The sequence below is a fragment of the Danio aesculapii genome, chromosome 5, assembly GCF_903798145.1.
Source record: "Danio aesculapii chromosome 5, fDanAes4.1, whole genome shotgun sequence".
Lineage (NCBI taxonomy): Eukaryota > Metazoa > Chordata > Actinopteri > Cypriniformes > Danionidae > Danio > Danio aesculapii.
Window position 1 is genome coordinate 26,204,745 of NC_079439.1, and position 17,885 is coordinate 26,222,629.

The 17,885-nt window shown below is 37.6% G+C and overlaps 1 protein-coding gene across 1 annotated transcript in view; it reads right to left on the bottom strand.

Moving 5' to 3' along the window:
* Positions 1-17,885, bottom strand: part of gas2l1 (growth arrest-specific 2 like 1) — a 53,452-nt gene extending 35,567 nt beyond the window's left edge. The window contains exon 1 of the mRNA XM_056457751.1: positions 16,703-17,885. Within this exon, the coding sequence (XP_056313726.1) occupies positions 16,703-17,398 (696 nt within the window). The 5' untranslated portion in view covers positions 17,399-17,885. The remainder of the gene's footprint in view (positions 1-16,702) is intronic.

Here is a 17,885-nt window from a genome sequence, read left to right on the forward strand (position 1 = left end):
AAAGATGAAGGAAATTAGTTATTAAAAATGAGTTATTAAAACTATTATGTTTAGAAATGTGTTGAAAAAAACTACTTCCCACTAAACAGAAATTGGGAGAAAAAATAAACATGGGGACTAATAATTCAGGGGGGCTAATAATTCTGATTTCAACTGTATACAGCTACTCAGCTAACATGAAAACGATTGCTATATTTTTAAGTTTGTTCAAAAGCTCGCCCTTAAGGGGCTCTGATTGGTCAGCTAACATAATGTGCTGTGATTCGCGGATCGGCTCCACATCACCAGGAAAAGCATCACTCCTCTACAAGTACAAGATTTTCCGCTGTGTAAATACTGTCAGTCAGAGTATCTGTTAGCCATATCAGTTTGAGCTGGAATCAGACAGAAAATAACACAGAGGACACAGCTGAACCTCACGCCTGCTCTCTTAAATAAAATCTGACAAGTGTCTTTTACATATATTCGGAACAAGCATGTGCAAGTAATATAAAACGTTCATATATCCTTTGCAAGTTTGTTATTTGAGATGTAGAATGCAGGGAAAGTGGCAGCATAGAGAGACACTGTAGTGCTGGTGAAGACTGTGGCTGTTTACAGCGCTTTGATGGATAAAAATGTATTTGTAGCTAAATTGTTTATGTTTAGATAAATTGTTTACGTCCTTGCTACAACAAACAGTTATAGCTAGACACTATGCATTTGATAGGTCAGTTGTAACAAATAAAAATACTTACAGGTTGTGGCTCACAATCCACAGCTTCGTCTATTATGGTTGGAGCTGCTCCTTCTTTGAGGAGTTTTTAGCCAAATCCAGCACTGAACTGGGAAAGATTGTGGAAGCTGTCCCTTGTCAAATGCTAGCTATATATATTTTTTTTATAATTCTCTGGAACATAATTAAAATTCAATTGTTAGCACTTCTGTCTTTGTGCCGTGTCCTTTGGAAGCCCAAATACAAAAAGAGAACAAACTCTTGAGGAAATAGCAGCATTTGTTGATACATTTGTAAACAAACCTTTTAAAAAGGTTTTAAACAAAGATGACAATGTTGTTGAATCATCTTTTCACAAGGATCTGGAAAAATGACTAAAACTGCTGATCCTGAATGCTAGGCAGCAGGTGGTGATAAACAAACAAAAACACTATGAGTTTGCATGCCAAAATGGTTCTGAGGTCCGCCATAGTTTTTTAAGTTGTACATTGAATATTTTTGTGATTTACAAAATATTATGATATCATTGTACTTAAAAATCATGAGCTTTAAAACACATTTTAAAAAGTCAAAATTTTTTAGGCTCACAGGGTGCCACTGTTGTGAAAATAAATAGACAAAACACATAACAATATTCTCTTTTTAGACAAAAATTGCGAGAAAAAAAAATTTCATAATGAGACAGTTCACACAAGAAAGTAAAATTATGTATTCATTTACTCATTCTCCACTGTTTTGAAAATGTCCTCACTCTCAAGTGTTTCCAAACCTTTATAAGTTTCATTCTTCTGTTAAATACAAAAGAAGTTGTTTAAATGTTGAAAACATGTAACCACTGACGTCAATAATAGTTGTTTTTCCTACTATGGAAGTCAACTGCTACAGGTTTTCAGGTTTCTTCAACTCATTAAGTCATACAGGTTTGGAAACACTTGAGGGTGAGAACATTTTCACTTTGGGTGAACTGTAGTTATGAAAAAGAAACCTTTAAGCCATACATTTTTCCTTTAGCCAATAATATTATCATTAACACATTGGAAAAGTACTATTTAATTACCTTAAACAGATAAAAGATGTGTCAGTGCTGTCATTCAGTTCACCCACTTCAATAAAATCCTTACTTTCCAACTGGATTAGTCATATTGTCACCATAATTACTGTTAAATATGATTTAAACCAAAATGTATTTCAATTTAACTTGTATATTTCTCATTCTATGATACTACCATGCACAGAATACCACTGCATTACCATAGCACAAGTACAAAAACAATGAGCGCACATCTTGTCTCGCAGGTCATTCAAAAACAAACTGTAATAGGAATGGCATCCATGCTGTGATTTCATCAGCCACCAACAGAGTTAAGAAACCACACTGAGCAGATACAGACACGACCGCACACGCACCCAGCTCCACATGCTCACCTAAACATGAATGCACATACACATATATGCACACAAATCAAACGCTGAGCTTGGACAGGTGCTGTGCGAAATAACTACTGATAACAGAGTATTACTGCAGCAAACCACAAAGAGATACGTCTTAGCACAGCCAAAAATAAAGCATAAATCAGAATGAGAATCGTAAGAAAAAAAGATGAGTTTACATGGGAAATATGCAGAGAGAGAGAGAGAGAGAGAGAGAGAGAGAGAGAGAGAGAGAGAGAGAGAGAGAGAGAGAGAGAGAGAGAGAGAGAGAGAGAGAGAGAGAGAGAGAGAGATACATTCTCTCAGCTTGTGTGATTCTGACCCAGCATAAACTGCCATGACCTACTTTTCTCTCTCTCTGGTGTAAAATCCATCAGAGGCGGGTCTAGCAGTCTGTACAGTATACAGGCACCTCTGGAAAACCGGCTCCTGCTTATTTTTGAATGCATGTACTGGACCGTAAAGGCAGGGTTATTATTGTAAACTCAAACTAAGACACAGAGTGCAGATTGCCTTGACGGCACAAGCGAAGAAACTCAAACAGCTTTTTTTGGCTAATTATTTTCTGAAAATATGCATATGGTAGGTTGATATGAACCGAATAACAAAAGGAACGTAATGTAAATGGAAAAATAAGAAACAAACTACTTATAGAACCTGAAATAAAGCATGTGTTTTTAATCATCATGAGCACTCTTTATATGGTGGAGTAACCCGACTTTCACTTGTGTGGGTGAAGTGAAATCATTCCACAGGCAATCTAGTGGATGAAGCCAGTACATTTACTGATTTTGATAACAGAGATGAAGCCACAATAACTAGTAGAAAATAGCAGAGGACTCTACATTCTCTTTGTGCAGTAAACAAGCTTGTTTAGTCTCATTCCTTTTATGTCAAATCATAATTTTTCCAATTTTAAAGTCATGAGCAAACTGACATATATAAATTCGAGTTTGGGCTCAGTAACTTATATTTAATATTTTGAAAGAAACTGATACAGTTAATTTGCAAAGACGTGTTGGATTGACCTAAGATCAGTGGTACCGAACCTTTTTATCACCACAGAGCGGTCAACGATTGACAAATTAACAGTGGTCTGGAGGGTGGGTATATGTAGACAGCTAGGCGACCATCAACTGTTTTCAACCGTTGCTGACACAATGCTCTCAGCATTCTGCAGATATTTTCAACTGGGTGCACCTGGTTGCTTCCAACATGCATGCAAAAGCCACGCGTCTCTATTGGAAATAATGAACTTGCTTGTGGGAAAAGATGTGATATTTGAACTGCCGCCATCATCTGCGATCTCCAGCAGTTGATCTTCTTTTTGCACAGACATGCTGAATTCACTTGATTTATTGACAAATGGTTTGCAGATACATATCTTTGGCAGTTTGTTGGTCCCTTACTGAGTGTTTTCCCCTTCGCAAAGAAACTTTCCAAAGATGTCTGTTTCTTACTCATTTTGCTAGTTTGTGGGTTAAATTTTGGCGTTCAAGTGACTGAGATGTAACCGAGAGAATACGGTCATTTTTTAAAGTCAAAGATTTTTTTGAAAATGAAATAAATAACTGAAACTGAAATAATAAATAAAATGGAAATAATTAATGGTTTCTTCTGCGGCCCGGTACCAAATGATCCACGGACTGGTATCGGTCTGCGACCCGGGGTTGGGGGCCACTGCTATAAATAATAGTAAAATAATGTATGTTTCAAATGTTTATGTTTTTTTCAATTTTAAATAAATAATGATCTGTTTCTCTTTATGTTCAGCACGAATTCTACACAAATATTAAGCAGCACCACAATTCAGAACATTACTAATAATAAGAAATGTTTCTTGAGTACAAAACTGGCCTATTGTGATTTCTGAAGAATGACGTGACATAAAATTACAGCTGCAAAATATTAGAAAAATCTGATATTGCTATATTTTATTGTCCTTCAATAAATATTGTTTTCTGTGGAGTCTAACAGAATTCTGGTTCTTACTTTGCTTTGACGCATTTCTAGTACAAATGTCAAACAATTCTTAGATAATTTTAAAAATATTGTTTTGTTTTCACCTTCAAAAGAAATAATTCAAAATTAAGTGAGCTTTTCCTTAAAACAAGCGACACTATCTGCCAATGGGTTACGTATTACCTAGTTTTTGCTTCGAAATGTAGATATTTTGACTAAAAACAAGATGAAAATGATAAGTGATGATCCATAAATCGTATAAATAATTAAATACAATCTTTGTTACAAACCTCCAAACATCATTTCTTGCACCCAAATGTTTTAAACCCTCTTGAAATGGCCTTAAAAACACATGAAAATGATAAACTTTCACTCTATTATGGTTAAACTCTACAAATCACATGTGTTCTGTGGATTATCTGCCAATGGGTTGTGTATAATCTAGTTTTTGCTTTGAAATGTAGATATTTGGACTAGAAACTAGGGTTGGGCGATGTCGACCAATTTGGCATTGTACGATGACTAATGTGAAACATCGCGATGGACGATGGCATCGTCATTGTAGGCGGCGGTGAATTTATAAATAATTCATTAATTCATAACAAATTAACTATTTGTAGCCTACCGTTTCAACTACCTGACCTACATGGTCTTTGTTTTACCCATAACTAAATCATGAATAAATAAATAAAGATAAGTTACACACAAATGACCACCTGTCAATCACTCTTTCCGCAGGACTCTGGCATGAATAGGCAGAGTGATCTGTGTCGTTATAATGGCATTGACAAACTTGCACAACCAACAGAAAACAACCAACAGTATCTGAGGTTTTCGCTAAAATAACTAAGTCCAAACGTGAAAGCAAAAGATTGAAGCAGTGTACTGACACTGTGACACGTTACCTGATATTTTCAAAAGCACCCGGTGACTGCTGAAGCTCAGAAGCACGCATACGCTGCAGCGCATGACAGAGTGTGTGTGTGTGTGTGTCACGTGATGTGCGTTTTCAGCGGTTAGTGTAGAAGGAGAGCTTTTCCAAAATGCTAGGTGAAACGCAAGTGTGGGCGTGGATCGTTTTCATTCTAAAATGGCATTTTAAAACCAAGACGTATTAGTGTAAACAGGACATGTGTATTTTTCACGAGCAAGTTGCTGCTGCGATGGGGGTGGGGTGGAGGATTTCGATGCTGGCTCAGCATTGTGATGTCTATCGGCCATCAGCAATGAACGATGGCATCGTCTATTTACCCAACCCTACTAGAAACAAGACAAAAATGATAAGTGATGATCCATAAATTGTATAAATAATTAACTACAATTAATTTTTGTTGCCAACCTCCAAACATCATCATTTCTTGTGCCCAAATGTTTTAAACCCTCATGAAATGGCCTTAAAAACACATGCAAATGATAAACTTCCACTTTATTATGATTCAACTGTATAAATCACATGTATAATGTGGATCTTGGTCACCTAAGATTTCCACTCAACATTGCATATCTTGCGATGTGACTATTGTAAATGCGCACATGGCGATATCGATGCTGAAACAATATATTGTGCAGCCCTACACGGAATACTGGAGTGATATTAAATGAACAAATAACACTTAAAATTTTTTAAATGGAAAACAGCTGCTTTAAATAGCAGCAATATTTCACAATTTTACAGTTTAATTAAATGCAGCCTTGTTCAGACTCCTTTTTTCAGACACATTAAAATAATGGCAGATATAAAGCAGAAATTTGCCAATTTATTTATTACACTACTCTCTGAAGTAAATGTGAACTTGTTATTAAAGTAGAGCTCGTTTAAAAATATAGAAAGCTAAGGATTCTGCCATGAAGCTAGCACATCACCTCAGCTGCCCTCACTCTTTCCGCAGCTCCCTTTATTCTCCATCTATCTTTTTCTCGCTTCCCTGTCCTCATCTGCCCTCTGTTCCGTTTCTCTTCCTGCACTGATTTCTTCTTTTCTTTCATTCACACCCCCACACATCTTTCATCCACTCTCTACCAACTCTGTTTTCTCCATATTTTCTGCTGCAAATCGCTCTATTTTCTTTTGACTCCACCTCTGTGAGATATCAGCCTCTCTCCACTGTGATTGTCCTTCGATTCACCTCTAGCTCACGGCTATGTCTCTCCCTTCCTCCTTCTCTCACTGTCCTCATGTTCCTTCCAGCCTTTGGGGGATTGCAGTTCCCATCCATAAATCTCTATTGTGACCCTTGAGCATGACAGCATAAAAAAGAGCATACGAGTGGTCAAAATCCTGCTGGCATTTTTTGTAAGAACGTCAGAGAAGTGCTTTTGCAATATGTGGTTAGTGCTATAGGTGTATGCTGGAAAATATTATGTAGTTTTCTGGGTGATCACACACAGGCCCAAGTCAAAAGGGCCCACAATCATGTCTCTTGCTGTGTCCGAAATTATATACTATCTTTAAGTCTAAAGATAGGTCAATATCGAACATTCAAGATTCAATCATTTTTTGAGTAGTACAAATTTGTGTACTATTGTAACTGATTTTTTGCATACCCTTTTACTGCATACTGTATGTATGCTGACAAATTCTGACGTAAAGGTTTTGTTCAATTGTAAATAAAAGCCTTGTACATAGACGTATCTTTTGGGAAAAGCCTGTGTCATTTCTGGTCAAAATAAACTTGCTGCTTGAATAAAAGTAACATTAAGTCAGTTGAAGTCTGAATTATTAGCCCCCTGTTTATTTTTTCCCCAATTTATGTTTAACGGCCCCAATATATTTCTAATCATAATAGTTTTAATAACTCATTTCTAATAACTGATTTATTTTATCTTTGCCATGATGACAGTAAATAATATTTGACTAGATATTTTTCAAGACACTTCTATACAGCTTAAAGTGACATTTAAAGGTTTAACTAGGTTAATTAGGTTAACTAGGCAGGTTAGGGGAATTAGGCAAGTTATTGTATAACAATGGTTTGTTCTGTAGACTATCAGAAAAAAATAGCTTAAAGGGGCTAATAATTTTGACCTTAAAATGGCTTTTAAAAAAATTAAAACTGCTTTTATTCTAGCCGAAATAAAACAAACAAGACTTTGTCTAGAAGAAAAAATATTATCAGACATACTGTGAAAATTTCCTTGCTCTGTTAAACATCATTTGGAAAATATTTAAAAAAAGAAAAAAAATTCAAAGGGGGGGCTAATAATTCTAACTTCAACTGTATATACACACACATACACACTAGGACTGCATGATAAATTAAAATGAAAATCCCAATTTAGCACATGCTTCGATTTAGGGCTGGGCGATATGGCAAAAATGCAATCTCGATAATTATTTTCCATATTGAACAATAACAATATAAATTTCGCTATAAGTTGTTAGTGCTTCCAAATTTAAAAGAGTACCCCAACAATGAAGCCATAAAAATTAAAGGGTCCATTAAATGTCATAATTTATTTGGCCTATAAATTTTCGGTGGCCGAAAATTCAGTACATCTCTAATATCAACACTTTTAGATTCCCATTGTTGCACATTTCTGCTGTGTGATTGGCTAATAGATCAAAGTGCTGAGCTTATCATTGTTATTGACATAAATTTTTCTGCGATTTGATATAATATTGATTATTGGCCCAGCCCTACTTTGATTGTCACGCACATCTTGTCAGAGAAACATGGCTTTGTGGTGAGGAGTATATCTCCTCCAAAGGCCAGAGGGCGCTCTCATGCGGAAACTACAAATATACAAACATGAAGAGATGCAGTAAATCAAACAGAGTGTTTAACTGTGTTTATCCACTTGTCAAGTCATGACATATGAAACACTGTTTCCGGGTCAAGTTGCTACTCATTTGAATTAGTTTATGGCCATTGTTTGGCATATCACACATTAAAGTGAATTTTATTCAAAATCATGGTGTACACAACAGTTTCTGGACTTCATCACAGACACCAATATCTTAACAACAAGTATTAGTATTATACAACAAGTGTAAGTATTATAGCACTTTGTAAATGTTTATTATTACCATTTGTTGAGTCTCCCCATATAGAGCGTTTGGACCGGGAAACTGGTTCGCGTGACATCACACTTACTTAACAAGCAGATTGATTCAATGTGACTAATAATCACACGACTATAGAATCATCACAACTCAACTGAAGTTATGAGGTGAGTCAGTGTCCTGAGTTGTAGCTGGGCACCACAGACAGCTGCCGACTATGTTTACAATTCTAAAATGCATGGTGCTGCGTAGCGCGGCACATCCATTGTGCGACCCCTTTTACGATGGTCTTGCTGCGGGCAGTTACAAACCTTTTTGCATTCTTGTTGGAACTCACACTGCTAGCAATCAAAGATTTATGTTAAATTGGAAAGCTGAACACATTCTGCACTGTACAGGAGAATGGAGAATATTGATTGACAATAGTCTACAGCCAATCAGGATGCAGAACGCAATGCGCTGTTAAAAAAAAAAAAGAAACATGTTAAATTGCACAAAAAAAATCTGTGGAACTGCGAAGCCAAACTGTGAACCGTGATATAGCGAGGGACCACTGTTTATATATATATATATATATATATATATATATATATATATATATATATATGTATATATATATATATATATATATATATATATATATATATATTTTTTTTTTTTTTTTTTTTTTCAGTTTAATATATGTTATTTGGACATCAGGCTTTTTTTTTTGTTACCGTCCCATGTATGTTGGTATATAACCACCAGTTTGTAAAAAAAAATTGTATACTGTACAAAAGCAATATTAAATTAATAATAATAATAAATTACAAAACGATTACCTTTGATATAATTTCGATTGAATCAATCAATTAAATTGTTTATGATTTTTATAATAAAGCTGGTCAGAATTTATCACAAAATGTGCTTTATGATTATCATAAAAAATGTAATAATCAGAAAGCAGAATCGAAACTTATCACAAGCGTTTTTATTACAGGCTGAGGTAAAAACTAATATAAAGGACTGATTCACACACTCCAAACAAACACCCTCACAATAGCCCAAGATGCAACAAAAACGCAATTACCACTTAAACAAAAACACAAAACCAAATTTCATGAAACACAAGGTTGTCACATGGAACTTCAGATATTTATGGATTTACATTGAAAACTGTAAAAAAACAAATGTTTATCTTTTTCACTAGAACAAATAGTTAAGTAATATTTTGCCATTAAATTACAAGAAACGTCTTGTTACACTTATAGCAGTTTTTTGTTTTTTGCTGACATACACTGAAAGAAATGTGACATAAAGTTACTTCGCATTGGTTCTATTAAAATCAAAAAAACATAATTTAATATAGTTGACCAAATAACCTAAATACATTTATAAAGCACCAATGCATAACTACATATTACAAGTTATATCAAAAATAAATATCTATTTAAGATGCCAATGCAATTCACTACATTTAACTGTAGTATTAATCTATTACCATAAAAATATCGTCTTTTTTTACAGTGTAAAACCCAGTCATTCATTAAAAATAACTAATTTAGCTTGGCAACAATCCTTCAGCAACAGCACATTTCTCTACAAGTGTACAAGATTTGAGATTATTAATGTCTAATCTTTAAACGGAGAGCAGCCATAATGCACTGCACCAGCAAGAAGCATGTCCTCTCTTCCCTTTCCTTCTCAGCTCAAAACAGGGACTATATGTGTATTATCTGCATGCATGTGTGTGTTTGTATGTGCGTGTCAGAGGAACAAAAAGAGAGGGAGACTACTGGGGCTGTGCATTATTGACAAAACCATGAAGCAGAATGTCAAGGCCTCGGGGTGTGGGGCGAGAGAGAAAAAGAGAGGGGGAGAAAACCACAGAGAAAAGAGTGTCTGTTAGATAAAACACCACTGATGTCTTAGCTTGGGCATCCTTATGGTCATATGCCTTAATGTCATTTCATTTGGTGTTTCTGACAAGACGCTGTCTGTTTTTCTGTTTATGTGAGCATGTGTAAAAAAAAAAAAAACTGTAAATCAGCACACTGGTATTTTGTTCTCCTGCCTTCAAAATGTGGCTAAAGCAACAGCACCATTTCCATTCAACTGATGTTATCAGACAGGCTCCACATTTTTACTACATTTGTTTCAGTTGTTGAGGGTCACAAATTCATTACATTTATAGTTTTACGTCTTTATTTGACCACCAAACTCCTGTCTCTATCAAACTTAATTCATACCACACCATTTGGACATGAAAAACACAACAGAGCAAGCTTTCTGGTAAATGTGGTTTAAATTTTCAAAACTCCTGAAGATATGGACTGATAGATGATCCAACTTGCAGAATCAGATCAGACTCTATATAACACATAAACCCGTAAAGGGGTGATCAAGTACTTTATCAAGTATTTGTTCACTACAATTCAAATGTAATCAGATTCCTTTTACATAAACGTATATATTTAGTATGAAATCATCCGATAAAAGGGGCCTATTACACAAAATTCACTTTGACATTAAATTTGAACATAAATGTGTGTCGGCAGTGATGTGGTGTGCTTTGGATGTGTGTGCTGTGCTTAGAAAATCTGAGAACTGTTTTGTGAACACGATTTACATTTACCGGCCACTTTATTAGGTACACCTGTCCAACCGCTCGTTAACGCAAATTTCTTATCAACCAATCACATGACAGCAACTCAATGCATTTAGGCATGTAGACATGGTCAAGATGATCTGCTGCGGTTCAAGCCGAGCATCAGAATGAGAAGGAAAGGTGATTTAAGTGACTTTGAACGTGACATGGTTGTTGATGCAAGATGGGCTGGTCTGAGTGTTTCAGAAACTGCTGATCTACTGGGATTTTCACACACAACCATCTCTAGGGTTTACAGAGAATGGTCAGAAGAAGAGAAAATAGAAAGTGAGTTGTAGTTCTGTGGGCGAAGTGCCTTGTTGTTGCCAGAGGTCACAAGAGAATGGCCAGACTGGTTCGAGCTGATAGAAAGGCAACAGTAACTCAAATAACTACTCATTACAACCGAGGTATGCAGAAGAGAACGCACAACCTTGAGGCGGATATGCTACAGCAGCAGAAGACCACACTGGGTGCCACTCCTGTTAGCTAAGAACGGGAAAATTAGGCTACTGTTCGCACAGGCTCACCAAAATTGGACAATAGAAGATTGGAAAAACGTTGCCTGGTCAGATGAGTCTCGATTTCTACTGCGACATTTGGATGGTAGGGTCAAAATTTGGCGTCAACAACATGTAAGCATGGATCCATCCTGCCTTGTATTAACGATTCAGGCTGTTGGTGGTGGTTACTGGTGTGAGGGATATTTTCTTGGCACAATTTGGGCATATTAGAACCAACTGAGCATTGTGTCAACTCCACAGCCTACCTGAGTATTTTTGCTGACCATGTCCATCCCTTTATGACCACAATGTACCCATCTCCCGATAACTACTTTCCGCCAGATAACGCGCCATGCCATGAAGCGCGAATCATCTCAGACTGGTTTCATAAACATGACAATTAGTTCTCTGTACTCAAATGGCCTCCACAGTCACCAGATTCACCAGGCAAAAGGGGTGGTTTTTGATTATCAAAACCAAACCTGTATTCCTGAGTATCACATGGTGTTAAGGCTCCATCGTCTTCTAGAAAGTCTTAAAGAGACTTGTTTTGCCTCACAAACAGATCCGTCCACAGCATGGCATAATAAATGTCATATTACATCTGTGTATTACATCTTAAATACAAGAGGAAATGTTTTGAACTTTCAATCCCAAATGAAACCTAAATCCTAAAATGAAACCTAACATCGTAAATTTTAAATGATTAATATCTTGAAACCTAACCATGTAGCTTTGAGGATATGATAAAAAGTTCAAAAATCTAACCAACCACAAATTATTTTATTCATTTAGTCATATTCATCATTTATCGTTATTGTGTAAATTCTGCTGTTGACATGCCCTCTGAATACATTACTTCACACGTTATATTGTCACAAACACGTCTGGATGCTCAAAATAAGTATTGTGAGCATTCTGAGAAGCTAATAATTCTGCAGCTTTATGAAGAGTGATGTAATGCAATGAGACAGTGTGTCTGTCAGCAACAGAACTTACACAAGCAAATGAAAAATGTGCTGAGAAAGACGACAAAGCAAAACCATACCTCTCTCTTAACTTTGATTTGAGCTCCACATCATAAGCCTGACTATATGGATAAATTCAATAAGAGCTGCACTTGTATTTGTGTGACTGGACATTTTTAGCAAGACTAGGCTGTACTAAATAACACTATGAGGGTGAAGCAATAGGTCTGCCTCCCCCACGCTGTCTACAATGGAAAATCCCAGGCAAACTCAACAGTGATGAGTAAGGCTTTAAAGAGAAAGATGCAGAGGAGTGTTTGCATTAGTGTTTCTGTAACTAAGAAAAATCAAGAGGAACTACAGCATTGTAATTCAAATACACTCATATCTCAGAGACGCTTCTGCTTTTCCTCATAGCGCGACTGTTATTTCAGATCACCAAACCCTCTTGGGAAGTAAAATGTGTGTGTGCGTTTCTCTGGTTGAATATATGAGAGGAAATAATGGAAGGTGAGCATCAGGCAAAACTACCACTGATGCTCCACAGGGATGAATAGCATTACTATGACCAAATCTGAGCACATCCATCTTATATCCTGTTTCCATGGAAATCTTTTTGAGAAATTTGAGATCAATGTGGAATAATCCTTATGGCCAGGTTTTTACTTTACAATCACAAATTATTTGTGTAGACTGTGACTGTTGTTGCTGAAATGTATTGGGACCAAGCTAATATCCAATAGATGAGAATGGCTGTATACAGACAGCACTCAAGTAAACTGTGTTTATCTGTCTTTGAAAAAAAAACACTTCATAATCAAGGCAAGAATTATAATAATTGAATTAGGGACCATGAGTTGCTAGAGTCAATGTCAGTTCCCTTACTAAGATGATTTCACCTGATCTGACCCTTGACTAGGCACGGGACAATAACCGGTTTCAAGGTTTACCCTTTCAGCTGCAACCCATCTCTGGGAAACATGTCTTTGGACTGTGGGGGAAACCGGAGCACACAGAGGAAACCAACGAGAACACAGGGAAAACATGCAAACTCCACACAGAAATGCCAACTGACCCAGCCTAGGCTCGAACCAGCGATCTTCTTGCTGTGAGGCGAGTTTTATTAAATAATACTAAAAAATGGACTATGGACTATTCTGCCACAATTTATTCAGCCTCATTTTGTTTCATACAAAGTGTTTTTTTTGTCATTTTGTCCATACAATTCAGCTGAATAGAATAAAAACAACACTGTTTGGTAACAAGAATAAAATTGTTGTCTTCTTTTATGTTCTGCGGAGGTTTGAATAGAACAATTTTTGTGTGCAATATCCCATTCATTTTAAATATGTTTTATGCTGCAACATTAAGCATGTATCACATTAGCATTAGGCTAATATAAACATTTACATTAAGCATGCGCCAATATTTAAAATCTGATATAAACGGCAATCACTTGACGTAGAAGTATAAACCAGCCTTATGATCAATCCCCTTATAGCGCACGTCTTTGGACTGTGGGGGAAAACCAGAGCACCCAGAGGACACCCACGTGAACATGGGGAGAACATGGACAAACTCCACACAGAAATGCCAACTGGTCTGACCAGGACTCGAACCAGCAACTTTTTTGCTGTGCTTAAGACAATATTGACAATATATATTGTCAAAATATTGTCAAAATATAAAATAATAACAAAATAACTACAGTTAAAACGTGTATTTAGGCATCAGTTTGAAAATGGATTTTTATAACTTTTAATAAGCGCTACATTATAAATTGTGTTGTTTTATTGTAACTGCCTTTTAAAAGTGTGTATGTGTGTAACAGCTGCAAAGTCTAAGAAGTCATGATGTCACAATGCAAAGTAAAAATAATAATAATAATCACCTGAAACTTCCATATTCTCAAATTAGCTGCACGATAAAACAACAAGGTTTTTTAAAGATATATAAGAGGAAGTCAGTGTGGAAGTATACTTGACCCAAACAACTGTCTGCGTAGCATATCTCTCAATTCTACCAACAAGATGAACTGTAAATGAACCAAAACTAAAGATTTGTCCAAACTTGTCTGGCAGAGACCAAAGGCAGTGCAAGATCTTATAATTACAGAGGGGAGGTAAACACAGACACAGATCAACACAGAAGACATGAAGAGAGAGTGTTTGAATTCTGCTGAGAGCATCAGTATGTCCTGAAGCATTACTGTGATGATGTTGCAGTGTTTGGACTTGCTGTCTGTCACTGAATCCATGCTGTCTCTGCAGGAGAAAGCCAGCTGCTCTGTTCGGCAACATGGCTCACCAGATAAGATGACTAGCAGCTGCGCTAGACAATCCAGACAAGGTCAGCCATAAAAAGGGACGAATCAAATGTGTCCCAGACACCAGACAAATCTCAATGTGTACACTTTAAAATTAGGCATACATTGGGTCAAAAAATGCTATGGAATGATTTAACATCACCTGACGTCCACTGTTTCTTCATCTTGCCTGAACTTATGCTGATGCTTGAAGAGGGAAAAGATGCTTACACATTCACAAGAGCTGACTGCTGTTTCTTTGATGGAGCAACATTAGAGCAACAGCTCAATTTATAATGCAAGCGCAGCTAAGGGTTGTTGGCACATTGATCTTTGGCATGATGCATCTGTTGACAGGTCTAAGTGGTGAAAGTAAAAGGAGTGAAGAGGGGGACTTCTAGAGGGAAATAACCACAGTTGTCCAGTAGCACACAGGAACTGAGAGGCAGTCAAATGAAGTCCCTGAGCACCAGTGCTTGTGGGAGATTGCAAATTTCCCCCTGTAGTTCCCATAAACACTTGGATGTCAGCATAACTGAGAGCAGATCTCGACGACTGGCATGAGCACAATGCAAACTGAAGGAGTATCCTTCTGTAACTCGGCCATGTTTGCTTTTCTGGCTAAGAAGTTAATCAAATAAAGTGTGTTTATCAGTCACTCAGTTTATAAATATTTATCTGTCTTAGCTTGTCAGTTGGCTAACACAGACCAGGATCCACTACCTGATCCTAAAGAAACAACCTTTAACCTCCTCAAGAACGCATCTAGGTGAGATATGGGATTGACTTTCAACATTCTACATCAGCAGGAGGAAAGCAAAACATTCAGGCTCACGCAGCTCCAATACGAATCACACACACTCTCTGACCTTTCCTCCTGCACTCTCAAAAACACACAGAAATGCACTCACATGACCAGATTGTGTCAATCATAATGATTCTGGATAAAAGACTGAACAAATACAAGTATCAAGGAACTATTCGGATCAATCTGGAATAGAGCTTGTTTGTGTGAACCCTCTTAGTGTTTTTACTCAACATGGGTCACTCAAATCAATCAGAATTTTACAAGCTCAATTATTTATAGACTGAAATGGTTTCAAACTTTGTGGACGTCTGCCATAAGCATGGGACAATAACCATTTTAAAGGTATATCGTGGTTTGGAAAAGTCAAGGTTTTAAAACCGACAAACTTTCTGCTATACCATTCCTACGGTATATGTAAGATATTTTATTTACGTTTTTTTTAGGACAACAGTATCTCTAGCAGAATATATATGCAAAGATGCCGTTTTAATTGTAAACAAATCTATGTTTTTGAAACTAATGAAGACAGCAGAAATCAGTGATTCACTTGAATTATTTAGCCTGACATTTTTACTGCTCCAAAATATTTTAAATGTTTCTCAAAAAGAAAAATATATTGTGTTAAAAAGGGAAAAAGTTTTAGATTTTCACCCAGACATTTAAAAAGAATATATTTTAGAGCCGTAATCACAATACTGTCAAACCGTGATATTTTTATCTGAGGTTATCATACCGTCAGAATCTTATTCTGGCCAATGCCTAGTCTGACACAGGACTGTGTTTAGGTGTAAAGTGAATTACTGAAATAATTGCCCCACAATGAAGGATGGCTTTTATTTCAGCTGACTTTTATGTTCATAAATCTCTTTTTTATTTCTATTTTGCACAGGAACTGTAGGGTTAAATGTAGATGAAAGACATTTTGTGGGATCAGATAATAAGAAATACTACAATAAGCTATTTAAATACTACATTTTTTTATTTTATTATATTTTAAGTAAGAATTGTTGTTAATGCAAGATTAAATGAAATGAGATGCACTAATTTTCTATTTCTACGCTGAAATTTTTGATGTGAAGTGCTATCTGAGAGAAGATTTACAGTAGAACTTTAAGTTCAGAAGCTAGGGATGAACCTTTCAATAACCTGTGTGCAGTTTTTAGTCAAATAATAACACTGTAACACAATAACCACTGACACCACAAATCAACATAACCACTTCACTAATATTTGTATGCGTTTTAAATGCAACAAGTGTTGAAGTACTGCCAACATAGTTTCATCTCGACTGGTTAATAACCCATTAGTAGACCAAATTAATAATCCAGTAGTCGTGATTATCATGAACCCGAGATGCTGTGCTGACAGCTGTCAAACTCACCAGCTCGTCCAGGTTGCGCATATCCAGCAGAACTCTCTTCTGCTGCTCCCGCCAGCGGGCCAACAGCTCCGGGTCGGGCTCACCGATGCTCTGCTTGCGAGTGTACGTCCTTTTCGGCGGGCTCTCGGACACGCCAGTCTCCCCTATGACCTCTGTAAGGTTCTCCTGGTCTCGGATCTCCTCCTCGATCTCCTCCTCCAGTTGAATCAACATGGGGGCCAGCATGCCGAATTTGGCCCCGCGGCGCGCCACTTCCAGCAGACACAGCACGAAGTTCTTCTCGTTGCACCTCTCCACCAGGTCGTTGGTCTCAAACATGAGCACATCTTTGATCCAGAGCTCCTGCCTGCACCACCCGATGAAATTGGACACGTTGTCTCTGGCCAAAAACGACCCGGGAATGACATTCCTCGACTGGAAGACCACGTCCTTGCTGGGTATCCGCAAAGAGAGCGCCGCATCTGGATAGTTCGCCTTGAATTCGTGCGCGGCGCGGTTCACGTTGTTGGCATGCCGGCAGAGCGCGCAGCCGGTCTCCAGACCCTCCATAAAAGTGTCCGCCGTGATGTCCAGATCGTACAATGTGTTCAGCCATTCAGCCAGATCCTCCTTCATGGCATACAGGTACTCCTCGCTGGATTTGAACGGCCTGATGCTTTTGGAGGCGGCGGACTGAATGTTGCTCTGATCGGCCATATTTTGGGAATACGTGAATCAATCAAGGCACGGAATGACGCACGCCTGTCTCCTACTGTAATCCTCCATAAACAGCGCTGGGAACGGCATAACGACGCGCGGTAGGAGCTCCTAGAGCGGGCCGCTGTGACTCTCGGCCCCGCTGTACAGCTGTGGGATTCCGCGATGGATTCCGGATGTCTGAGAGATACCCGCCTCCTTCGATGAGCACATAGCGATTACTCATTCCTCCTGTGGAAGTCCAGAGCGAAACAGAAACATGACAATTATCATCCGTACCTGACAGCTCGACGGCACACTATCCCACTCGACGCTCTCTCGCGTGTGAGGAGCGTCCGCATTGGCTAACAGCGCTCCGCAACGCCTCGTTTATTCATTCGTTCACACCGGGAGGACGCATGGCCGATGGAGGCAGGAAGACAGCCCGGTCTACTGGGACACTTTAATAATAATCTTCGTCAGTTGGAAATGATCCGACCGTCCTATG